The 27,830-nt window shown below is 35.6% G+C and overlaps 1 protein-coding gene across 9 annotated transcripts in view; it reads left to right on the top strand.

The window, feature by feature from the left end:
* The window catches only part of AGO1 (protein argonaute-1), a 259,835-nt gene that overhangs the window by 195,860 nt on the left and 36,145 nt on the right, over window positions 1-27,830 (top strand). For 8 of the 9 annotated variants that reach the window (XM_081755714.1, XM_081755713.1, XM_081755712.1 and 5 more), the window contains 5 exons: window positions 2,758-2,980; window positions 5,646-5,793; window positions 12,237-12,500; window positions 23,183-23,316; window positions 27,211-27,281. In XM_081755714.1, coding sequence (XP_081611840.1) covers window positions 2,758-2,980; window positions 5,646-5,793; window positions 12,237-12,500; window positions 23,183-23,316; window positions 27,211-27,281 — 840 coding nt within the window. The remainder of the gene's footprint in view (window positions 1-2,757; window positions 2,981-5,645; window positions 5,794-12,236; window positions 12,501-23,182; window positions 23,317-27,210; window positions 27,282-27,830) is intronic. The other variant, XM_081755710.1, reaches the window with a different exon arrangement.

The raw sequence follows: 27,830 nt of genomic DNA, 5'->3' as shown, positions 1-27,830 counted from the left end.
AAAACTAATTCGTATCATTAGGAAACTTATTGTATATAGTTTATCTAAAAAATAGTCGAAGAATAAACTCGGATAGACAGCAAAAATGATCATGCACTAGAAGTTTCAAGTCAGACTGGAGATGTTTGCTGCTATCTACGGCGCGATGCGTAACTTCTTATCTTCTGATCCACCTAGGAATTTCAAGAAATGGATTAAAAATTAAGAATACAATGAAGAAGCATTAGAAATCTGATTTATTTGAGTAGATAAGGGTTCTATCAACAGGGGCGTCATTTAGGGGCCAGGGAGGGCAATTGCCCCCTCCTGAGTTTCTCACACACATTTATATATATACGAATGAATGACAGAAAATTTGTTGGAGAGAGAATGTAATGGTCAACTTGGAATTGAAAAAAATTATTGAGATATGACGCAACTACGGCCCACATATTTGCGTATCGCAACGCAAAAATAACTGGAAAACACTCATAACTGCTGTGACGATAACTGAGAGCTAAAACGCTAATTTTGAGTTGTGTTGATGCAAACCGGAAGGGAATGAAGGGATACATCATCTGCACTTTGCTTTCATATTGGAAGTAGTTTTATATGATAATGTTGCTTACAAGTAATTTCTTTTCTTACATCTCATTTATACCAAGCTTAAAACATTGATTTAATTAAGTAATCTAGAGAAGTTAGACACCTCATTCCGAAGTGGTCTCGGTAAAATGTGCGTATCTAAACGAAACATAAAAAGTGAGGAAACCCATTATAATTGCTATGCGGGTTACCTGAAACTAAAATTAAAATTTTGATGAGACCAATATGGGAATATGGCGTATAAAAGCTATAGGCACAAACGGTCTAACCATTGAAGTACGTTCAATGTTACCCTGTTGGGGATCTAACTGAAACCTTGTGCATGCGCGCTTAGCGTACGCACTAGACTAATGGAGATGTACATCTTTCTCTTTTCTCTCTCTCTCTCTCTCTCTCTCTCTCTCTCTCTCTCTCTCTCTATATATATATATATATATATATATATATATATATATATATATATATAAGGGGATCTTGCTCCCAAGCAAGCAAAACCTGAAATGAAACCTCTGTCTGTCAATAATTATTACTTTATCCATTGTGTTCCAAGTGAGAATATCGCAATTCTACTAGGTTGACATTCCTCCTGGGTGATTACAAACCATCCTTCCTTGACTCGTTCAATCTCTGTTGCGACATCTTGGTTCTCAAAAAACATTCCTAAAATAGAGACTGTTAAGTGCTCAATAACAGTAACGTCCTGGCTGCTACCTGGCTAGTCAGTCTAGATTCCGGAGAAGCACTTGGCGATCACATTCACCCTGGCTTTTTTAGTGTGATATTTTACTCCACATGATAAGTAAACAAGGAGTATTTTATCACTGCAATATTCGGAGTCACTGGTCTTTCCTTTCTCAGCAACTACAAATTCCGTTTTGCAATAGCCTGAAATTCCTTCAGCCACTAAAATCTTAAGGCCGAACTTGGACCTTCCTGTAGAAGGGATTATTTGAGAAGATATTATGTTCGAACCTGATGATTTGATGGTTCGGTACAAAAAATAAAAAAATGAGGCTTAAAACTCATCAACGCATTGGAAGTATTCCAATAAGTAACGAACAGATTCCTCCAAGTAGAGTTGAAAGCATTTATGCGAAGGATAGAATCAATTGTTGCAAACACATTCGGGTCCAAAATTTGTGTTAGGTGTAAATCAAATGCTTCAAGAAACGGTAAATCAAGAATTTTCCTATATCTCAGCAAGTGGCATTTCTTCATTGAAACCTTGTCCTATGCCAACTTGTCAGACAGAACATTTTCTATGTATAAAAGCGTTATACATCAAGAGAAAACACGCTAGAAAATATTGAAAAAATATGTAGTTTATTGGAAGTCAAAAAATGAGCGAATACGCGTCTGAGTTTCAAGCCTAATTATTGTTTTAACATAAATACAAATCGCTATCTTTTGTGTTGGTTTATTTTGTACATACACTGATTACTTGTACTGTAACTCACTCATATTGAACATGCGTACTTACATTAGCAGATAGAGCTCCCTTGTGGTTATGTGGTTAGCATGCGTGCCTTCAGTGAAGAAGACCCGATTTCGATTCCCGATGGGTATTCATGTAGTTCGGATCCTACGTTGAACTGTAGGTCCATGTTTCATATAGCCTCGATACTGAAAGGAATGGTAAATTCCAAACCAACTACGTTAGCAGATATAAAAAGCGTACTCAGTAAAAGGTAGAGTAGAATTATATTTTCCATATACTGCATATTTTAGTGCATATTTACGTCTTGATTGCATATTTTTGCACTAGTGCATGGTAGAATGCGTCTTTTGACGGGTTTTAGTGCATATCAATCCGAAGTCTAGTAATAATTCACTGTTGTGTAAATGATCGAATAACCGGTGGTCAAGTACCTAGCGCGTGCCTTTAGTTCGCCTGGACCCAGGTTTGATTTCCTTAAATTGTGGTTCCACGTCTCATGCAGTCTTGCAGAAAGTGGACGCTAAACTTCACGAACAAGTGAATAATGTCCAGTAGTGATTTATCCATTGTTAAAAGATATATAAATTTAAAGCGCAGTGGAAAGTAAGTACCGTTTGTTAGCTGTCGTGTGCGTTTAAAGAAAGAATAAGTGAGTGTATGTATGTATGTGGCTTAGCGAAACCATTGTATTGTCAATTTTATATGAGTTTTAATTATTATTTCTTCTTCCATAGTATCGGCAACAGCATTTTATAAAGCACAACCAGTCATAGAGTTCATGTGTGAAGTTTTAGACATCAGAGACATAAATGAACAAAGAAAACCATTAACAGATTCTCAACGAGTGAAGTTCACGAAAGAAATTAAAGGATTGAAAATAGAGATCACTCACTGTGGCACAATGAGGAGAAAGTATAGAGTGTGCAATGTTACCAGGAGACCAGCGCAAATGCAGTCGTAAGTATCTTAGTAATTTAAGATCTTACAAACAGTATCTGATATTTTCGAAGACTTACTTCGGTCTCCTTTAGTCTAACGGGCATAATTGTGGGACGTTAAACTGAAATATTTTCTTTTCGAAGACTTAGACTTGTCTACAATTACTGTTAATTTGAAATATGTGTTTTCTGATAGTCTCTTATTATTTAAATTCATCTCTTTAAATAAACCGTATAAATCATTTTCTGCTTTTAGTACACGGGTCAATCCATCTGAAGTGGTCCAAAAATGGTGAAAGTGGTTACTCGACCATCTCCGAAAATTACAAAAAATTTGAGTGTGATGAACCTTGTGTATGAGAAGGTCAATAATACTATTCACGATGCAATAATACCATTGCAATAAGTATTTAGATTTACTGCTACATTTGAGTATTGAATTAACATAGTTTGGAAGTCTGCTGTAGTTTCACTCTGTGAAACGAAATTCACTTGTTACATAATCAGAAAAGTAACAGTCTGCAGTGAATTACTTCGCCTAAAATCTCGTTTAAATTTATTCAATGGATACTTATTTGATGGATTTGTTGTGTTTTGGAACAAACTTCCTCAGCGTTTTTTGGTGAACGATTTGTGAACAGAACACCCTGGTTGGTTCCCATCTTCTTCAGTACATGTGGTCATTGTTGTGTGTTAGGCAGTCAGTCGTATTGACATGGCAGAATAGCTTGTCGGACGTTGTTGCAGAAAGCAATTGTTTGATAGTTTTAATGTGCTATTTCAGCACCTTCTCTTGCGCTAAAAAAATAAAGATGATTAAAATTACTTTCAATTCATGTAACCTTACCTTCAATCTTGGTATGCAATGTAAATATCGACGAGATATAGTTTTCATCTGATAAGATCCTAATTACAACGAATAAATGACTAGTTTTGGGGCAGATGCTATTACAGTTAATAGTTCTAATAAGTTTTCTTCAGTATTGTTTTTATTTTCTTTCTTCACATTTAAACTTATAATCTATACCATCTCTCTTGTTACTAAGTATATAAACATAACAAATATTCAGTGGATGAGTCGAGTAATTTCGTCACTTTCGCTCTCAGCCTCGCGTTTTAAGTTCCAAACAATACATCAGCTAGGTAAAGAGGGCATAGGCCGGTGTTTGTTTCACTTTATTTTCATTTAAATACGCTTCGTTATCTTTGATTCATTAGTTCTTTGAAGTTGCTTCTTTCGGTAATTTGAAGAAAGATTGCAGTTCTCTTTTTCACTGTAAAATTTAAAAGTTGATCCAAAATATAACCATTTTAAGTTCTCCGAGGTGTACTAGAAAAGTAATGAGACTAGCAATACTGCGCACAAACTGACAACGTTGCTGCCTCTACATTCACAGCAGTTAAATTAACCTTTGTCGTACACTCAGTACGAGTTTGAAGTTGCTCCATTTGCTACATGATGGTTGAGAAGTCTAAAGTGAAATTGTGGTCGTGCTGTGCGTTACGAAAATGAACCGGCAGTACAGTTTAAGTGTCATAGAATTTTACGTAAAGGTTGGCGAATCCGCTACTGTGATTTATGAAGAGTTACAAAGAGCATATGGAGGACATTTTCTGTGGGTTACAAGTGTTCAAGAAGGCCTAAAACAAGTGGAAGACGAACATTGTGGGGGAAGATCAGCTTCAAAAATGGATGACAGTGTGAAACAATGTGGAAATGGATGACAGGTCTTGTGAGGTCAATCGACAATGAGAATGTTCGGTAGTGGGTTAAATTTGAATGTGTTTACCATCTATCAAATTTTAATACAGGATTTGGACATGAGAAAAGTGTGCCGCAAAATCCCCCTTACTCCCCCCTCAAAAAAGTTACGCGGCAGTCTTCACTAATGAATTTTTGGTAGAAAAAAGCATTCCTGTGATTTTTTAGCCCCTTATTCGCCGTCTTTCAGTCCCCGTGACAGTGAATTCCCCTTCCACATAAGATTCATTGTTACAAGAAAATCAGTCTTGTTACTTTTCTCAACTCTTCGTATATGTGGTTCATGTCTTCAGAAACCAACAATACGGAAACACATCATGCTTGGCTCATCTATTATTACACGGTTGTTACTCCCATAAATATTTTGAGCCCAGTAGAGGTCATACGTACTCCATATACTGTTTCTGAACTTAAATCCTGGAACAGTTTATTTTGGTCAAAGCAATTTAAGGAAAGATATATATATTGAACAATAGTTTCAAGCTTGTAGTAGGTAAGGTAATCATAGGTTGTATGTAAAAACTCGTAACTCTTGTCTTTGAAAAATGTAGTAAATATGTTGAATGATGAAGTAATAGAAATTGATAACTCCCGTGATTTGTATTACCTCTAGAACAGAATTTTTAAGGGAAAACATTTTTCTGTCGTGCCAGAAACGTGCATATGACACTGCTAAATTGAAACTCCAATTGTACATAGCGACTAAGTATGCAGAAAAAAAATCTTGTGTAAATAGAAGGTAGTTGGTGTAAAGAACAGTAATTTACTAAATATTTTATTTATCACATTTTAAATTTTTCGAAAGTAAGGTCTGAATTGGGTAAATCACAATACCCAACACAAGTAGTGACAGGGCTTAGCCGTTGAGCAAAACAAAATATGGTTCTTCGTATGATTATTACTATTATTATTATATTTTCAGCTTCCCTCTGCAGTTGGAAAATGGTCAGACTGTGGAGTGCACTGTGGCAAAGTACTTTTTGGATAAATATAAGATGAAGCTGAGGTATCCCCATTTACCTTGCTTACAAGTTGGCCAGGAACATAAACATACATACCTGCCTTTGGAGGTAAGTTACTTTTGTATTTGTAACTATTTTTTTTTTTTTTTTTTTTAATGAAGTTTTCGGAAGCCGAATAGTAAGAAAAACTACTCTTTTCTTTCTTCTTTTTTGAAATGATGTAAGAAAATGGGAAATATACTTTAAGATAAAAAGAAGTGTGAGTAGTTAACTAAGCTAAGTGCATCTTATACAGGTTTCATTTGCGCCTCTGCCCATTCTTTGTTCACATAGCCTGGTGCAAAGTGGACTCGGAAGGCCTGAAAGCGTTGCAGATCGTGTCGATTCTCGCCATAGACATTGTAAACTAGAATCATTACCCTTCCCACACCTCTTCATTGTCTAATTTTTCTGCTTATTATTATTCAGATGAAACATCTTTCATTGTCACCTTTTGCTTACTTGCAATAATTGAATTCCAATTGTAATAATCTCAATTCTACGTAAGAAAAAAGACTAGGAGGGGGAAGGTTTTTGTTGTTTGCCATTCTTCAAAAGTGACATCACATCCGCAAATGAACGTACGAGGTATCCGGTCGCAAACGCATATCTGAATTTTGTTCTTGCAATTCTAACAGTTTATTGTTCGTTTGTTGTGTTTTGATGCTGTGTTTATGAACCTCAGCGTGTAATGTTGAAAGTGATCACTACAACATGTTTCGAAACTCGTGATAAAGTGCGAAGCCGTGATATCGTCTTCAGTCCTGATAGGTAGCAACACAAAATTATTGTCTTCCCATATTCTGTTCAGCAGCATCAAAGAAACTAAATATGGAGTAACCTGACGGAGTGACGTTTTTTACAATGTAGTTATTCACGGTTTGCAAAAATGTCACTTCCGTGTTACTGACATTTCTTGTATCGTTGCACTAATTGTATACATAGCACCTTGCTACAATATATTATCACTAATCTGCCCCAGTTTTGAATTTATTTAACATTTGCGAAAGTCAGTAGTGCGTCACAATGGGCAACCCTGTATCTCGGAAGACGACACCGCAGTTGCGCAAATGGTATTGAGAAAACTTAATCAGTTTGGTCCAACGAATGCACCCTCAAGCTGTTTGAACATATTATTGGGACACCCAGTGTACCATTGAGATTATTAAAATTATATTCGCAACATTTCAGATGCAACACACCCTGTTGTCAAGCAAAAGGATTAAAGAAAAAAACAATATAAAAGGACAACTAGGTTCGATTGAAAACAGAATGAAAATAGTAGTAATTTTGACTTCTGCTGATATCCTCCGTATACACATCCTTTTTTAAAAAAAATCAGCTTTGGTCCAGTTTTTATCTAGTTCATCCGTATAAAAAATTTAATCATGGGTTCGTGGTTTTTATGTGAGAGGGCTCTTATTACTTCAATATTAATGAATTTTTGTAAGAGTTGCAGTTTTTTTTAATGTTATTTTTCCTTTTTTAAATATTGGGGCAATGTCAAAGTGGGAGAATTAATTTCAAATATCCTTGATATGCTCCTTAATTTTGATGGCAATGTTTCTTTTAATATTCCCAGTATGAGTCGTAAGAGAGAAACTGGTAAAATATTTCTATTATGCAAATTAAGCAGTGAAATATCTTCCTTAATTCGTTAAACACTTTCCACTTCTGTCTGATTTGATGCCTGTATTTTCCTCAAATTGTTGAGAATTTGTTTTAAAAAATAACTAGTTCTATTTTATTTTTTTAAATCGATAAACTTACAAATTTTTGCTTTGCTTTTTTTTTTTTTTTTTTTTTTTTTTTTTAAGGGGGGAAGGGATCATTTTGACCTGCCAACATTTATTAAATTAATAATAAGGTACCCATTCTTCTTGCCACATTTAAAATATAATGCAGGACTTCTCTCACAATTTTTTTTTTTTTTTATTATTATTATACACACCTTGTTCATATAAGAAAAAAGTTTTACCGTTCTCTTAGGTTGTTTTAATCTGATATTTCACCCACCTTTTTTCTATTTGCAAGAACAAATTACTTACCAAAGTAAGTATATTTTCTTTTTAAATTAAACCTAAAACTGTAAAATATAAATTTGCGTTGACAACACCTGAAAAATGCGTTTAATGTCTGTTATATTCACTATTGCACATTAAATGACAAGCATGTTCGTACTGGCGAACAGTGGTATTTTGCAGCGTTTTCACAACAAAGGACCCCGCACTTTTCTTATGGAAAGTGGCTTTCGGCTAATGTTGTTGAAACTTCGCTGGTTGATAGTTCTTAACATGTGGATCAAAAGTCTCAATGGGCACAAAGACCGAAATCCACTCCTTCCCCCCCAAAAAACCGCCTCCAATTAGCTGGGGGGATTGAACTGATTTCAGCATGTAAAACAATTTGTTGTTTTAATCAACTCAACAAGGACCCCAAACAACCACATGTTAGACTATCAAACTACCCCACTTGACACCGCCCTTTGCTCCCCACATATCCCCCCCGCGAATTACCTTACGGATGTTCCATATTACTGTAGTTTATAGTTGCGCGTATGTGTTGAAATACCTACAGTTTTGGTCTCACCGACGATATAATGGGTTTCACGTATCGCTGATTACGAATCTGAGGTGAGAGTTCTAGAATTCAAGATGGAGGATCAATATGGCGGATCAAAAACACGAAACTCCTGAATGTAGCCACAAATAGCTTTTTACTAGGGTATTTTGGGTCGTTGGTTACGAATCTGAGGTCAAAATTCTTGAATTCAAGATTGCAGATCCAATATGGTGGATAAAAACGTCGAAGCCACAAACCGTAGTAGACTAGAGTGTTTTTAGATCGCTGTTTAAGTACGCAACATTCCTTGATACTTCAGCCACTATGTAGAATTATTCTGCACCCTTGCCCTTTACCAAAACCCACCACAGATATCTTAATGCTGAACGGTGTTAAAATAATTCATCAATTATCTGTTCATTATTTTCATCATTTCGGTTTGCAGCATGTAATGTGGTACTTAGCAATGAGTCATCGGGATATCTAATATTCTGTAAATGTCGTGCATGGCCTAAATACTACAAGACACTTGCAACATGCGCACATATACCTAATGTACGAGCACCGCTTTGACATGTACAGTAGTAACCTTGAATAACATTTTGATCATAATCCTGGTCATTTTGTTAGTAGATAGAGGATACCGCGATGCAATTCCTTTACTGGAATATTTAGGAATTGATCATAGAATGCCCGCACTCCTACTACCACGTGAAAGACAACTATCAACAGAAGATGCGAATACTTCTCGACTAGTTACTAAAAGTCGATGGATAGTCGAGGCAAGAAACGGGCATCTAAGATCTGTTTTTAAGTTTCTAGCACAAACGTTGAATCTGCAACATGCAAAGAAACTGAATAGTTTCTATCGCATAGCTGGAGCTATTTTGAACAGATACCATCCCGTTATTTTCATGCAAGATGCAACCATTGAATTAGCTAGAGAAATGAGAAATAGGTCAATCATGCCGAATGTTGTTAAAGCAAGAGTGGAGGTAGATAATCTTATTAGAAGGAACGGTCAATGGGTACCGCTGAATGATCAAGGCCTAATTGATTTCTCTGTACTTAACTTAAACTACTTACGAGATTTGACTGTAGGCACATATCAAGTAGATCTCTCATCCTCTTACGTCCAAGATAAACTAATACGAGATAAGGATGAGCAATTCCAGCTTGATGAAAACGTAACTGAACCGGGATTCCTGCTCATACGTCTCTACTCAAGGTTCCGCAATGCAACTAAGCATCAAGTTTTCATAACATATGTAGCCAATGATGAAGATGACCAGGATTATGATCAAAATGTTACTCAAGGTTACTACTGTACATGTCAAAGCGGTGCTCGTACATTAGGTACATGTGCGCATGTTGCAAGTGTCTTGTGGTATTTAGGCCATGCACGACATTTACAGAATATTAGATATCCCGATGACTCATTGCTAAGTACCACATTACATGCTGCAAACCGAAATGATGAAAATAATGAACAGATAATTGATGAATTATTTTAACACCGTTCAGCATTAAGATATCTGTGGTGGGTTTTGGTAAAGGGCAAGGGTGCAGAATAATTCTACATAGTGGCTGAAGTATCAAGGAATGTTGCGTACTTAAACAGCGATCTAAAAACACTCTAGTCTACTACGGTTTGTGGCTTCGACGTTTTTATCCATATATTGGATCTGCAATCTTGAGTTCAAGAATTTTGACCTCAGATTCGTAACCAACGACCCAAAATACCCTAGTAAAAAGCTATTTGTGGCTACATTCAGGAGTTTCGTGTTTTTGATCCGCCATATTGATCCTCCATCTTGAATTCTAGAACTCTCACCTCAGTTTCGTAATCAGCGATACGTGAAACCCATTATATCGTCGGTGAGACCAAAACTGTAGGTATTTCAACACATACGCGCAACTATAAACTACAGTAATATGGAACATCCGTAAGGTAATTCGCGGGGGGGATATGTGGGGAGCAAAGGGCGGTGTCAAGTGGGGTAGTTTGATAGTCTAACATGTGGTTGTTTGGGGTCCTTGTTGAGTTGATTAAAACAACAAATTGTTTTACATGCTGAAATCAGTTCAATCCCCCCAGCTAATTGGAGGCGGTTTTTTGGGGGGAAGGAGTGGATTTCGGTCTTTGTGCCCATTGAGACTTTTGATCCACATGTTAAGAACTATCAACCAGCGAAGTTTCAACAACATTAGCCGAAAGCCACTTTCCATAAGAAAAGTGCGGGGTCCTTTATATTTTACACAATTTTAGGTTCAATTGATAGAGAAGATGCAGATATTCTTACCTGCATATTTGATTTATTCCTCAGATGAAGCCCGCAGCAAAGAAAGTTGGCGAAATATCAGGAGAATAAAATAACCCATGCAACAGAGCAATAAAACTTTATTAATTACAGTCGTCTTTTATTGCTTTATCTTGTTTGAACGTAACGATAATGGTCTCCATAAGAAAATTTTCCGTGCTAACCAACATCGGAAGTTCGTGGGCGGAACACGTACAAGACTGTCGCTAAATGCTTTATCAGATAGTAAGCGTAAGAACAGTAGAATATAGGGCTACTAATCTACACTCCGGACACGGCACACCAAATTCTTATCATCTTCGGATGAAAAGGTTCTGCTTGCGCAATGTGTGTTATTCTGCGACTTGTAACTGGTATTATGGGAATTGAGAACCTCAAATAAAACCATGCTGCGGCTGTGGAAGGAAGATAATGAGAACCATATATGATCTCTCACAATTGCCAGTTGTATTAGGTAACTCTTTTAGCTCTTGTTCTTTCAATATATTCGTTGCACTTCCATTTTCCGAGACTTATTATTCTGTGCATTCTGAGTTGTGTGTTGTTCTTTATTTTGTATATACATCTCGTTAAAACCGGGATATGTTGCTGCAGGCATGATTTCATTCTTTATAAGAAATTACTTACCTCAGTATCCAGAATCATCCAGTTGTGAACCTCTAAGAAAGAAATTAATGCCTTCTCAGCACAAATTCTTTCAGAAAACTAACATCTGTAAAACTATATACTTGATTATCTTCTGAAAAAGATGACTTTTCGTAATTGCAGTAGTCTTTCATAAAATTATCCTTGTACCGTATAATCTCTTCATAAGCACTAACTGATATTCTATGTAGCTAATAATAATAATTGAATAAAAAATTCATCTTAGTCCCACTATTTTTACTTACGTTCGTATTTCACATTATTAACAAACTTACGTAGTCTTAAGAAAAGTGACATCGTCACTATAAGATAAACATTATCCTTACTTGATTTGCACCATATGTGGTTTAAGAAAGTGTATCTCTTGAAATGCCTTGCGTAATTAGTCAGGAGTTCTTTTTGTCTTGTCTTTAGTTTGCTAACTACTTCAGTAAAACCTTTAGAATCTGTAAAATAATTTCTTGAATCCTGTTCCTTAAATTGGATTCATGGATCATATGAATATTGAATATACACATTCTATTAAGTAAAGCTCAGTATGTTTAGTCTCCTTAGCGTGTCTTTATGTAAAGTTCCTCAACATGAAGTGAAAGTTGCATTTTTTCTACTAAAACTCAATTACAAAATACAATCAATACGCACAGGAAACTTCGGTAGAACACGCTAGAATTGCATTGACAGTGCGGTCACAATTTCATTGTAACTACATTGTCCTTTATGTGCACCTATTACTATCTACGGTGAATACTGGCTTTATGTAGGAACCAGTATACATATCAACATGCTTCTTAATGGGTATTTGACTTACGAGTAAGATTAGTTAAATCAATCAGCACTCATGGAATTTGGGGAAGCAGTGAAGGTAAGTTATTTATTGATTTGGTTTTCATGTGCTTTAATGATTCCAATATGTTATATATGTTTTAGTTTTATTTTTGTGTGTTGTGTTTCATGTTTTCTCAAATAATTTTCTTCCTGTTATAGGTGTGCAACATAGTTGCTGGCCAACGATGTATTAAGAAATTGACTGATATGCAGACTTCCACAATGATAAAAGCCACAGCGAGGTCTGCACCAGACAGGGAAAGAGAAATCAACAACTTGGTTCGAAAAGCTGATTTTAATAACGATGCATATGTGCAGGAATTCGGTCTGACCATAAGCAACAATATGATGGAAGTTAGGGGGCGTGTGCTACCCCCACCCAAGCTACAGTACGGTGGCAGGGTTAGTTCACTCAGCGGCCAGGTCTTTCAGTTTTTATATTTTATACCATTGTTTTTATTTAATTTGCACTGCACATTACGCTTATTTCCCAGATTATTTTTTGGTTCTTTTTTTCACTCCTTATTTTCAATTTTTAAGTTTGTATACACCATTTTGTTTTCCATCATTTCAAATGCTTTGGTGTTAGGTTCTTTGCTAAATAAAAATTGCAAAACATTCATTCTACTTTCTAATTAGTGGTACAGGAAGACCTTTCTTAAAATGATACCTTAGTTTCCGCCTGAATCTATTGTTTCTGTGTATATATAATTCTGTGTTCTTTTTTTAAAAAAGGAAATATGTTGAGCAAGTAGGAACGGGATTGAACGATCCATTGTCTCACATTACATACTCCGTTTCCCGGGAAAAATGAAGAAAACACCCAGGTTGTATTCTGTAGCTATAAATCACATATTTAAATATATATTTGTATCGATTCGTGGGAGAGCTAGCGTGGGCTTCAGTCATATGAAACCTTCAGTCATTAGTTATCTCCTCTCACTTGTTGCATGTTACTGATTCAACAGGAGTAGTTCTTCAGGGAGGGTTCGTTTTTCACAATGGTAAGGATGCCACTATAACTTCAATATAACTACGATCAGCTGTAAAGTTTTTTTTTTTTCCCCTAAGTTAGAAGACTTAACAGACTTTTTTTTTTTAAGTCATTCTGGGTCCACTTCATGATTCAGGCCCCCATCCTTGCTTTCACATTGCATCACCCTTCCTTCTTCACCTCAGGACAGTATATAATGATAAATGAAGATAAAGTACCTGGAAGGTTCAAATGAAAACCTTAAACTTGCTATATAATTCTGAAAAGTTGTAGATTGTTCTGTAATTATCGTTACTGTTGCAAGAATGACCGGTAGATGGGAACAGAATGCAGGGACACTGAACAAAACCGTGGCAACAATGCAAAGACGACCATCCCACTGGCAACATGCACCGAACTGTGATGTGTCTCTTGAGAAGTGAAGGTGTTAAAGTTCATTGTAGAATGAAAATGCAGTACAGTGATTCTTGTGTCCCAGCAGTAAGTCTACGATGGTGTAGAAAGATTAAAATGGCGCGTAACTTTTGCGGAGGACGCCCTGTGACCGAGCCAGACATATCGAGTACCATCGAATGAAAACATCACCGCAGTGCAGGAACTTGTGAAGGGAAAATAGGCGTATTACTGTAAAGAAAATTATCACTATTTTGAATATTAGTATTAGTCCATCACACACACGTGTCCATGATGCACTGCGATTCAGTTGCAGTGCAATGCAATTGAGGGATTCAATTACTACGATGCGTCTGCGAGACGGATGTCACGGATGCTACGAAGTACGCCATAGTTCGTTGACAGAACCCCAAAAAATCTCCGCGCCCAAGCATTAACAAGAATAGCCATGCTCACTCACTTTTGATATGAAAATGGGGTAATTTTGGAACATTATATGGAAAAGAGAGCAACAGTGACTACTAGTTCTTAATGCATACCAGAAATTGCCATTTTGCAGTCGGGTTGCGGGCTTAGGCTCATTATCCTCATTGGAGCCCAAGCGAGCTTGAATATTGCTACAGGCTTCTCCAAAATCACCTTTTCCTTGTCATTAGGAATAAACGACCAGGACTTCAGGTGTTTTGTTTCTTCAACTTCCGATCTCATACTACCCGTTTAACAGTATCCACAATCCAAGATATCAAATTTGAGTTTCATATTCCCACTTTATTTTCGGTTTCTACCGCAGTGAATTTATTGTGCACCGAGACTAAGGAGAAGGTGATATTGAATGAAATGATGAAATGAAGAAAGTGAGAGGAAGGGCACACACACAAGGCCCACTTGGCACGAGCTGAGATCTGACTGGAACCCCATGAACTAAAAGTGAGCGCTCTACTACTTAGTTACTGCAGTGACTTTCATGTTTTCGGACTGCTCAAAGAGGAACTGGAAAAACAGCAGAAGTATTCGTAATGAAATTTTGAATATACAGTAGACTCCTGATTATCCGCGGAATTGAAAGGATGGGGCGGATAAAACCCAAAATGACTAAACAAGGACACAAATCAACAGAAATGCTCTTGAACAATTTTTGTTTTGTTTACAGTAGAGAGCATAAATGTACAATTGGCTTAATAAACATAGTTTCCTGTACTTATAAATTCGTTGGTGTACTTTCTCACAAAAGATAGGTCAACTGTTGAACACTTCTTTATTTGTGATTGAAGTTTTTATACCGTGCCGTAATTCATTGTCACAAAAAAAGAAGGAAAAAGGAATGGATAACCGCGGATAATCGAGAGTTTACTGTAATGAATGCCTACACGTATGCCAATGAAAATGAGTTTCATTTACAAAATTGGAAGTTGTATTTGAAGATATTTGCGTGTTACTTCGTTGAAAATGGAGGAACGGTGGTAGGATATTCACCTCTAGTGCGTCAGGTACACGGTTCGATCCCATATCATGAGAGTTTGGAGTGGACAGCATCGTGTCCATGAGTTTTCTTCCGATTCCTCTTACATTCTCATTCCACCAATTTCATAACCTTTCACTTCAATAATTATCTGTTTCCGTTAGTGTATACAGGACATGCCTGTGGGGTGTAAAACTGAAAGATTATACGATATTTAATTTTTACTGAATAGGAACATTCGGTATTTGTGCCGTTCTCTTTCCATTCCGCATTCCATTTATAACGTCTTTTTTCTGCAAAGTATTATTCAAAGGGCACACAACTTGCAAAGGAGTTCTAATTACTAAACGACCAAAACTAACACGAAAACCAGAAAGAACTAGATTATACTAATGTGGTGGTGAACTCATAGAAAAAGTTGTTTAAAAAAAAAAAAAATCATGAAGCGTCTAGTTGGACGACATGCCATATTGGAATTCAAAGTCAGATCTTACGGTTTTTTTTTCATACGGAGCGTTTATTAGTTCTTGTATTAGACGAAACTCGAACTTACAGGGAGACATCACTAATGATTCTCAGTATTGAAACATTTTACAATATAAAACCACTATTACATTTTCAGCTGTCAAACGATACATGTGGAGGTTTTAATTGATATTTGGTCAAATCCACAAAATGATTTTTATTGCAAAAAAACCACTGTTAAAAACTAGTAGCAGATAACTAAGATAGTGAAGTCTATTTACCAACAATTTTCATTAACATTTTCTTCTAATCTCATCTTTCATTTATTTTGAGAACATTTTATAACAACTCCTTTTAATCCTTGAATTATCTGCAGGAAATAATTCTTGTTTATGAGTGACTTACATCAAATTTTTATCGTAGTTATATGTATATATGTGCATTTAATTCTGAATTCGTGTTTTTTAAGTCATATTTACCATCTTCATGTACTTCGATTCTGACTCCGTGTAAGCACCTTTTTCTTATTCCAATGGTAAACTTTTGCTCTATTTAGTGGATTAATAATAAATTTTGTTTATATATACAAGGCGGATTTCAAAAGAAAGGACCGATATTTAATTATAACCGATAGGCAATAGTTATCGGATCACGCTTGCGCAGTAACATCACTTGGCCCATTGGCTATCAAACAATCATAGTTTCGCCAGTCATCTGTTTGTTTTCGTGTGTGCTGGAGCGTGTTAAAATGGCTGCGCGCATACACAATCCCGCCAGATGCGAAGTCCGCTCTGTGATTAGATTTCTTCATGCCAAAGGACAAAGTGCTGCTGAAATTCATTGAGAATTGTGTGGAGTGTACGGCGACAGTGAAGGAAAGGTACGGCAATGGTACCGTGCATTCAAAGAAGGCCGTACAAATATCCACAACGAAGAGAAGAGTGGAAGACCAAGCATTCAGACTGACGACTTGGTGCAGCGAGTGAATGAAAAAGTTCAAGAAAATCGTCGCTTCACCATTACCGCTCTACACATCGAATTTCCAGAGGTTTCACCAACAACATTGCACCTAAAATAAAAGTGGTTTTCATATCAACGATTTGAAGAACCTGATGAATTCAAAACGGCAGTGTTGATATGGCTGAACTCCCAGACGACGAACTTCTATGCAGAGGGTATAAAAAAAACTTGTGCCACGATACAGAAAGTGCTTGGAAAATAATGGTGACTATGTTGAAAAATAAAGTGAATATGTACTTGTTTTTACCCAGTAAAACAATGTTGCTAAACTTACCTTTTTCCAATTAAATATCGGCCCTTTCTTTTGAAGTGCGCCTCGTATATATATATATATATATATATAGTATATGAGTGTCTGGTACATAATATACTTGTGTTTATTACAATACCATAAAAGCAGGTTAACATTCAAAGTGTAGTTCTTTGTGTTGAACTTCTGGTAGTCACCTTCCTACCAGTTCCTCGATATCACATCTTGTCCTTCCTGAAGATGCAGAATCAGTCAGTCAGCCAGTGCTGTTTCCACCTCGTTCTGGGTGATGAAGTATAGTGATTTCAGAAAGTACGTCATGATCCGCAACTGATAGTAATTGGAAGGGGCAGGGCAAGGATTATATGTTGGTTGTGGCATGAGTAGATGTCATTAAGTTCCTGAAGTTTGGTTGTATATTTGAAGTCGATTGTGGTTTTGCGTTATGCTTTTGCAGCTGGACGCGCTTTCGGTTCACTAATGAAAATTAGTTTTGGCGCATGCAACACACATCGGCTCCAGCTGTTCGGAATGAACGTCGGTATTGATAGTACAACGTTAGGAACGAACTCTATATGAATTATCTCCTAGTAGCTAAGCACACTCACATAGCATGGCTGTATGCCCGAAACAGTTATGTTTGACGACGGTTCCGTAAAGCTCTTAGAAGTGCCGGTTTTGTTCTTGATACCTGTCGACGGACAAACGGACACATACAACAATTCTATAAGACTTCTGACACTGCATAGCATAGTTTGGAAGGCTAATAATTAGGAATATTTTCACAGACAATGTGCATTTTGTTCGAAAACAATACCAAAAAAAACTTTGAAAATGAATCTTCAGACGAAAACCTGAAAAAAGTTCCAGACGAAAGACCACCTTTCGGGAAGCCTAAAAGCGGGATATACTTATGGAACATGTGCAGATCACCGGTTCTTCATATCCAGCTTTGTACATGGAACAATTGAGTAAGAGTTATAGAGAAATAAATATATTCATAAATGAAATTTGCAATAAAATTTTCAGCCAGAAACACACGAGATAGAAAATTCCGTTTCTAAGCTTCCTGCCATAATTGGAATTAAAGTTAACGAAACAAAAGAATAGCGTCATTGGCAGTGATTTCACTTGCTGCCAATACGAAAAATTTCAGCAACAGAACCATATAGGTATCTCGATTGTCATAAGTACACGTCATAACACACGAAATTTATAAATGTTACTGACATACTGTGGAAGAGTTCTGGATAATTTGGCGTCCCACCATATAATATGTCCCTTTTACGCCTAATTAGGAGTACTGGAAATTTTCCTGAAATTTGGAATATCCCGTCTGATGAGGGAAAGATAGCAATCGTAGACCAACTGGGTGCACAAATGCGTCAGTTAAGACTCGAAAATTGGTCGGAAGGATATTAGAAGGGTCATAACTCATGAACAAAATTTCGAAGGAAGGTAGAATAGAACAACAGTGTTTATTTTGAACCTAGATTGCATTAATGTTATAATAAATGTGGAACAGGGGTGGCGACAGGATCAATCTCGAAGCGTATGAGGCTCATGATATCTTCTGAAACTAAGTGGCACACGATCCGCATCCATTGGTATATTAATGCAGTGGTTCTCAACCAATTTGTCGCGAAATTTTATAATTTAAGAATCATGAAGTATTTAATAATTAGTTGGAAGTCAATTTTGAGATAGATTGTACCAGTCAGTGCCTCTAGCGGGAGCAACAATGCCCAATAGTACGAAGAATTCTACTTTTCAGTGAGGACCGCGGTGGCTCAGTGGTAGAGCGTCCACCCCTGGTGCATGGGGTTCTTGGTTTGACCCCAGCTCGCGTGAAGTGGGTTTTGTGGTAGACAAACACCGTGTGCGTTTGTTTTCTCGGGGTTCTCCCGTTTCCTCCCACTTCACTCATTTGTCATCGTCTTCTTTAGCCTAGCCGGCATAAACATGGGACGTAAAACTTAAAAGATTTCATTTCATTACATTTCTACTACTCAGTGTTTTGTAGAAATTTATAGATTTACTCTGGTATAATTTATATTCTTATGAGTGAAAAAACAAAGAAGTGTGTCGCGATGTTATGAGCGATTAGTTAAATGTGTCGTCAGTCAGAAAAGGTTGAGAACTGCTCCATAATCACTACTATATTCTTTTATGACATTTCATTCTCCAGAATGATGTATTTGTGCATCTATGCTAATTTACAATGTATTTCATGTTTCCTTGTGAGGATTTATTTCTCAAAAGTGTTCTAGTGTTGCTTCCGAGCACTTTGCATGGCATCTGTAAACTTATTCCTCATTATTTTTAATTATAGAGAAACTAGAATATATGGAAATATTTCTTTAGAAGGCCTTTAAAGTTTTGTTAAAGCAAACACAACATAACGTAGCTTTCGTTGGAAATAAACAAAGAAAATGATCACAAAACTACTACATTACAAAAATAGTTTTAAGAAGTAAAGAATCATTAGTGAAAACACACACAAGATAAAAGCTGAATCGGCGGTTCTTTTGTTTCTGTGCTACTTTCTAATGCCTTAAGCCATCAAATTAACTTTAATATACCTAGGTATTAAAAAAAATCCTAAAAAGATTTTATGGATTGTAAAAAGTTTTTGTTAATTTATTAGTAGAACAAGCCGCTTGCAGTTATTCTCAAAATAATAATAATAATAGTCATAATGGAAGAACATGAAGAAAAGACTGATTCTGATTATATCCCTGTTTTTGTATTACCTAAACACTTGACATTGAGCAAGCATCATATATTGTCTATACAGGGTGTCTCAAAAAGTCCCCTGACATAGGGTAACAAAATGTAAGAGGGGAATCCGTCTCGAAATATGTTGTATTCAATCTAAAGTGAAGGAAGTTTTTAAATCGGACGAGTCATTTGGGCTGTACATTCCTTATGTGCCCATTGTTAAAATGCAATGTTGCCATTTATTTGGGCCCATACCATAAGTGAATGAAGTTACTGTTTGAAATGGGGGCAGGCCATTGACACGTTAACGTAAAAGATAGTAACTGCATTCACTTACGTTGTGAGTCCAGGTAGATGCCAACATCGCATTTCTAACATCGGGCGCATAAAGAGTATATAGCCCAAACGGCTCGTTCGATTTAAAAAATCCCTTCACTTTAAGTTGAAAACATCATATTTGGAGACAGTTTCCCCTCTTATATTTTCTTGTAACTCGGATAATAACAGTTACCCTATGTCAGGGGACTTCTGAGACACCCAGCTAGAAAAAAGTTTTGAGACGTTCCTCATAAATCACGAAATCAAAATTAAATACAGATTTAGGTAAATAGGATAAACATTTTATTCAAGCCCTCGACATGCAAACACAAATTTTGAATGCATATAATTCAAGAACTAAAAGCAGTTATTCTGAATAACGAGAGAAAAGTCGTTGAAAATAGAAAATGGTGTTGACAATTTTAATGAAAACGTTTCGTAATAAATTTCATTAAGTTGGTTTCGTGTTACTGTTTTTAATTAAAACCTCTGTCCAGAAAGTTCGTGAATGTGTCTATATTTCGAATGTATTGTTGTCTTACCAGAAACAGCAGTTACTTTCGAGTGAATCCTCGTTGATGGTAATGCACTTCTAAAGACGGCTATACAAGTCCTGGAAACGCGTACTCGTCTTTAGCGATGGCCTTCAGCTGGTCGTAACATATGTTAGATGTCCGAAATGTCTAAAAACTACTGGCTCTTCAGGGTTGATTTCAGTTTGGGGAACAAACAAAGTCCGAGAGTGAGAAGTCTGGGGAGTAGAGTGAGTAAGTGAGTGAAAAGTCTGTTGGCCAGGAACTGCTGCAATAGAAAGGTAGTGTGTTGCCGGGCATTGTCGTGGAGCAAGGGTCCAGTCGGCTTGCTTGGCGTACTGGGGGCATACCCACTTGATCCGATATATGTCGCTCTTAGAGTCGAAGAACACCAGGAGTATGGTCTTGATGCGGGATCTCTGACTTCGCACCTTCTTGCTTTTTGTCGATCCTGGACACCCTTTCCTTCGAAGTCATGCTTAAGGCGCCAGGTCTCGTCGCCCATGACAATGGTTTTTAGGAAATTAGGGTCTTGATCCGCCATGTCGATGAGGTCTTCACAGGCGTTAAGCCGAAGTTGCATTTGTTTCGTCTTCAAAGTATGGGGCAAGAGTCGGGAGCAAAGCTTGCCTTTACCCAAATTCTGGTTCACTACGAAGTTGGCCGTTTCACGACCAATTCCCCTTTTCCTTCGCCATCAGTGACACTGTCACACGACGATTCTGGGTCAAAAGTTCTGTACCGTGTCCTGGGTGCGTGCAGTTGTAGACCGGCTAGTTCGGGGAGCGTCTTCCACGGTGTTCCAGCCTTCTCGGAAACGTTGATACCACTCATAAACACACTTCAAGGTGACAGCATGTTCTTTGTAAACTGTTTTAAGCATTTCATGAGTTTCAAATCTTTCGCTGAGTTTCCAAGTTTGAAACAGAACAGCATCCATTTTGATGTCCATTTTTGGTTTCTACTACGCGCACTACACCTTCATTCTATAGTGTACTGTTTACACACGATAAGCGTACTTGCAGCGCCGCCGCCGCTTGAGAACTTGTTCAGACATTTTATGACCTGTCAGTTACAAGGTGCAGTGGTGGAGCACTCTTACGACCGTGAGCAGTATGCCATCATTCACCGAAGTTTCTGCACAGAGGCTATATATTTTTTTCTTGCATAAGTATTGGTTTTAAATGTTTTCCAAGATTATTTTTTCTTAAAATAACATGACACTGAAGACATCTCTAGCTCAACAGATAAAAAATATAGTGTAATTTCAAATAATAATTATAAAATTTCTTTGAAGGTCGTTGATTCATTGTATTGTGGATTTTCTGCTTATCTTGTAGAATTCTACTTACCAGATTAACTGTTTGCTGAAAACCATTCATTGTACCTCTTTTTGTTTGAAACCACTTTGTTTGTAGCTATTACTGTGAAAGGTGGTTTCCTCAGCTATGGATATCAGTGTAGAGAATCTAGAAAGTAATGGCGTGTTCTTGTTCATTTACCTTTAATCATTGATGTGATAAATTTGATAAATTTAACTCCTTACATTGTATCAAGCTTCTACCTAACATCACTACTAGCAGTCTGTTTAGTGCATTGGCTACGATTCCTGTAGGAACTTAACGGGTCTTGTCCAATTCAATTTGCTAGAGTATGATCAATCAGGTGGTGGTCTTTTGAATGTTACTTAAGGAAGGTCTTCGCTAGTGTAATACTAGTTCGTAAAAATTAAATTAGATTTAAAGAAAATAATTAAAAATTGAATTTTTGTAGTGTTTATGCGCTAAGTTCATTAAAATAGTTGCTATAATAGTAATTAGATGCTCTGCATACGCCTTTTAAAGTTGTATTTAATATGAAAACTTTTCTCGATATATTATAGTTTGACAGTGTAGATATGCATTACTGAAGCACATAAACAGTACTTTTTTCAAATTTTCATATCTTATTTGTGAAAGTGCCAATTACAAGGAAAGTTCAAGTTCACTTTTTAAATCATTTGTGTAAATTCTTTTGAAATTTTTCATTCTCTTAAAGCTTCTAGGCAGTTGTAAATAGTTTGATTTATTCACATTTTCTAAGAATTCTTGAAATTTAGGAAAAGAATTAACCATAGATGCAAAACAATTTTTGATTGCTTGGGTTGAAATTTATAAGAAACTCAGTATAGGAAGTGTAAAGACATATTAGTTACTATTTTTTAAATTCAGATAATTGTTCAGTGGGAAAAATTCTTAAAACAATTAAGCTAATTTATAGGTATCAGTAAATTTGAACATTGATAATTACTCAGCAATCTACTATGTACAATTTCGCAAACTGTGGAAAATTCTTTCTGCCCTGTTTGTATTACTTGAAAATTAATGTCAGGTACATCGAATGTATTAAAATAGTGTACATTTACATACAGGCTATTCTTTTCAAAAATATAAAAGAATCCTATCCTCGAAAGGTGTTGTACTATGTAGAGTTACAGTTAATGATGTACGGATGTTAGTAATCAGAACATGGATTTGATAGTTAAAAGTATTGACAAAACCAGTAAATTTAGCAGTATCATGAGTTTTATTATTTTATTTTGTGAATTGTGAAGATTGCTTGGAAATAATAATAATAATAATCCGTATATATTTCAGTATCTTAGTTTTGAAATGAAATGTACTAACTTTGTAGAAATTTTTCCACTTCCCAAAACAATGCTTGAAGTTCCCAGTTAAATAATTGAGAAGAGTGACTTTCCTTTAACTTAAGTTTGTTGCCAGTGAATATTATTATTTGTACATATATGTAAATATGCAGAGCGATAGTAGAATTGCAGAGTTTTAGTACTTTACCCGAGAGCGCTTTTAACATAGGCTAGATCTAACCTTTTTGGTAAAGTATTTGTTCAAATTTCATAGATATCTATATTTATATATATACGTATAATGCAATTTTCTTTATCCCGTGTAGACAAAACAGCAAGCAATGCCAAACCAAGGAGTGTGGGATATGCGAGGCAAACAGTTTTTCACAGGTGTTGAGATTAGAGTATGGGCTATTGCGTGCTTTGCGCCTCAGAGAACCGTGAGGGAGGATGCTTTGAGGTAAGCCAACTGTGCTCTATAACTTCAATATATTCCTTTTATGGTGTTAAAATTGTTGGAATATATTCCTTATTTAGCGAAAACTAGGAAAGAGTTCGTTGCTGAAAATATTGAATGTTGTCAGTTACAACAAAATTCAGTTTTGTTTCGCCAATTCGATCGTCTGACGCACAACCTGTACAGCCGTTCCAAATATATATGTTTATCATTTCACCGAATACTCCCATAACGTAAACTAAGTTTATAAGCAAATTCATTCATTCTCATAATTATCATTTATTTTATTAAAATATGTCATAGCAACACTAACTTCAGCATACATTGTCCAACTCAGATTTTTTTTCTCTTTTAGTTACAGTATGATCAGTAATATCATTCATTCTTATTTTTATAAATATATACTTATCTCTGCATTCCTACTATATAATCTCTGAACATTATTGTGGTAAGAGTTTCGATATAGATTCACTCACGTTAATGAAATGCATCACAATCACAATCTCAAAAGTATTGTAAAAGGAACTATGATATAACCAACAGGAAATAATTCGTGTTAATTCAACATTCACAGAAAAACAAAACAGAATTTTTTGTGATTTATACAAATGTTTTCTGTAACTATATTGAAAAAAATAAATTCCAGGAAAATTATCAGTTGAAAAAGTTGGTTATGGTAAACAGTGAAATTATGCACATACGACGAATATTGAGGGAGAACACGGAATATAAGCAAACATTATTTCATTTCTTTCTCAATGTGTCTTATTCATCAGTGTCAGTTACAAGAACAGTTCAAGTTCACTAATTAAATTATTTGTTTAAGTTCTTTTGAAAAATAAATGAGTAGTGGCAAGTGTGTAGATATCGTAGAACAAGCCTGAAAATATCTAATTTTATCTTCTGCTGCAAGTGTAAAATTCTACCTTTGTAGCTATGGTACGTGCTTTATCTTTAGTTGTTGATTTGTTTTATAAATTTGAAGACAAGACAAAAAGTTACTGAGGAAGTCGAAAAATCATGGGGAGTTATTTTCAGAAGATTAAGAATTTTAGTTTCTGTTGTACCAACTTAACTACTTCAAAGGATTCAACAGATTCGTAAAGCTAAATATTCAAAGATGACATTTCAAAATGAATCCTTGTAACAACAGATTATTCATAAATTACACAGATATTAACCTAAAGATAATTAAAGTAACAAAACTATATGAATTACCAGTAATAATTAAATAAAACTGTCACATGTGTAGCAATTAATAAACGCGTTACATACCAGGAGGACTTTCAAGGGAGTTGGTTATGGTTCTTTACTACACTTAAACACCTTTGAATTGGAGTGAAAAATACAGTTAAAAACTTACCAGACATTCAAATTGAACCATCTGGTATTTGGATTATATTAAGTAAAGGCCCTTTCATGTAGACAAAAAATCTATGGGCGTAGAAAATCAGTAACTTCAGAATTGTTAGACCGTGAAGTTCGTGAACAAATGTTAAAAGGTGTATTTTCCATATTTGCACTATAGTTGTTACTTAAAAAAAAAAATAATAATAATAATAATAATAATAATAAATAAATAAAAGGGGGGGTGTCGTAGGTGAGTATTTGTCTCGAGTGCGGAATAATTCCAAGTTCTATTCCAGGCTGTATAAACTAGGCTAGTGGTTTACATCAGTTCATCGGTTTCGGGTTATTCATTTTCTCCACTATCTTCTTTCCGCCAGTGAATCAGTCATCCACTTAATTACAATGAGTCTTCTTCAGCTTAAAGAAGTATCTCTGTAACTCACGTTGCATATGAATATATCCAGTTGCTTTCCTGAAATGACCTCCCCCCCCCCAAAAAAAAAAGTGTAGACTTCAGAGCACAACGGCACGTACTTTTGGAGTGCGTCTCGTATATTCACGATTTTGCTTGCATATCAATCTCTTCTCTCCCCCCCCCCCACACACACACTTAGAAGAAATCCTGCGGTCTCCTCTGCTGAATAACTGTTTCTGTGCTTATATCATCCTAAGCACGTAACAGGCCACAATAAAGCACCACGTAATTTCAAATCTTGTTGTTAGGGTCGGTGGTATGACTGTGTAATCCAGATATCTCTTGTAGGCGAGATAATGTGGTGAAGAACTGGCTATACTGTGATGGTCTGCGCATTCGTCAATTACATCGCATGCAAGCCCCGATCTTTGTTCGGAGCCCACATTAATAATAGGCCCCGACCTTCATAATTTCGTTCTTGTATAAGAATACAAAAACTCACATTCTGGTGGAAGCATTGTTGAGTTAACCACATTTACGAAGTTGAGTTCTAATAACAAAATGATAACTCTAATATTAAAGCAAGACCTTTTAAAATTTTACGTAGGCTTAATTCGATTTTTTGTTTGGAATGTTTATTCTGTTTCCATATATCATACACGTTCAGTTTATTAAAATTTTCTATGTTGCAAATTAAACATACTTTGGTTATTTGTTTTAAACGTACTAGTCAAAATCGTGCAAAAACTAAATTAAATGAAATAGATTTTCTCACTCATCCTTTAAAACTTAGTACGATTTTTTATTATTTAAAAATGTGTCCATAAATCAATTGCTGTGGTATGGAATACAGTAACACTGCCGAACAAGTGAAAACGTGCTTGAAGTACATAGATTCCCTGTATGCCTGCCTGTTGAAGTAGAGAAAATATTTTTTATATATACAGTAAACTTTGGACTGAACTGCCCTCAAATCAACGTATTTCAGATTTAACGGATAAAATTTAACTAAAGGAGCAAGTTGGACAAACACCGTGTGCGTGGGTTTTCTCGGGGTTCTCCCGTTTTTTCCCAGTTTCTTCATTCCACCATTTCATTCATTTCTCATCATCACAGTCTCCTTTAGCCTAACCGGCATAACCGTGGGACGTAAAACTCAGATTTCATTTCATTTTTATTAGTCCGTTAAATAGTGGGTTTACTGTATATTAAATGTTAAGAATAGCAATATATATTTAATATACAACGGTAATAGATGAGAATGTATTTTTGGGATAATTTTATGAATATTATTTGTTCATCAAGTGTTCCTTCTAATTTTTGCCTACTGAACTCTAGCCATTGGCACGGGAAAATAGTTTGTAAAAATATTAACTTCGAGGATTAAATGGAATGGATTAGGTTTCAAAAATATAGGCACATCATCTCCCTTTCGCCATACAGAAACTTCTTTTTCTTCTATCTACAATAATAATCTTTACCTCAGTGAGGTAATTGTATAAATGGTACAGATCTCTCTGTCCTTTTCACCAAAAGCACTGATAATGTTCTTGATAAACATTGTGTTTTGTATATTTAGTTGATATTGTATTTTTATTCAGATCCCTTAGTTTTTCTTGTTTTATTTCAATAATTGTCTCTCCCATTAATTGTTCCTATAGCATTTCATATTTTAGCCTCTCAAATATGGTACACATTGTTATATAATATATTGTGTATAGTGATTTTATTTAAGTAATACTTCGAGAATAGCAACAGTGTTTAAAATTGAATTGCATATGAATAGTGTTGAAGTAATGTCTTCATCTTGTAGAAAATTATTTCATAATCAAGTATTTATCCTTTCGATTATTTAAATATTTTCTTTATTGTATTTATTATCAATTCTTTATACATAGTAACAAGTTGGTAAGATTAAAAGTGATATAAAATAAGCCGTGGTCAAAAATAAATATTCGAAAATTTATCCGTAACCATGGTTTTCAATAAACTTGAATTGTTGTGTTGGTTTTGCAACGTATAACATTTAAATTCACGTCACACTAATTAAGAATTATTCAGCAATTTAATTCTGTTTATCTTTCAGTCTTCTGTGATTCATTTTTTTAAATGGTTAATTTTATCCTTTTCAGGAATTTTACACAGCAGCTTCAAAAAATAAGTAATGACGCTGGGATGCCAATAATTGGTCAGCCATGCTTCTGTGAGTTGTTCAATAGTTATCTTATTAGTAATAGAATTTATTTAATAGTGAAAAAAAGATTTTCATTTGTAACTTCTTAGCACTCAGAGGATTTCTATAGTAACATCCTTTCATTGATTGTGAATTGTGAAAGGGAGATGTTATATTTTATCAGTAATTTTAAGATTTTGCTTTTTGCGTAGCGAACTGCTAAACAGATTTAAATTTGAACAGCTGTTTATGAGTTTAGGTAGAGGAAAATAATTAGATTACTTCTTCGTGTAAACATGAAATATTAAAAAAAGAACAACTTCGTCATTCTACAAACTGTGTAAGCTGTTCTTTGGTTTTGAATGTGTCCATATAGTGCTCTCTATTTAGTGCTGTATCCGAATTCCCAAGAACTGGGAAATTGGGAGTACGCAATCTATTAAGTGGATCTTCAGTTTTATGATAACCACAGTTTCTCACAAATCTTCATTTCCCAAATCATCCTCTAATCAAATGGTACTTGGAAATTTAGTGTGGTTTTATTATTACTTAATATTCTAAATCGAACGCTGCTTTTCT

Source organism: Thermobia domestica, chromosome 4 (assembly GCF_964235325.1).
Source record: "Thermobia domestica chromosome 4, izTheDome1.hap1.1, whole genome shotgun sequence".
In the NCBI taxonomy this organism is placed as follows: Eukaryota; Metazoa; Arthropoda; class Insecta; order Zygentoma; family Lepismatidae; genus Thermobia; species Thermobia domestica.
The sequence above is the reverse complement of the archived record's forward strand: the minus strand, read 5'-3'. Positions and strand labels throughout refer to the sequence as shown.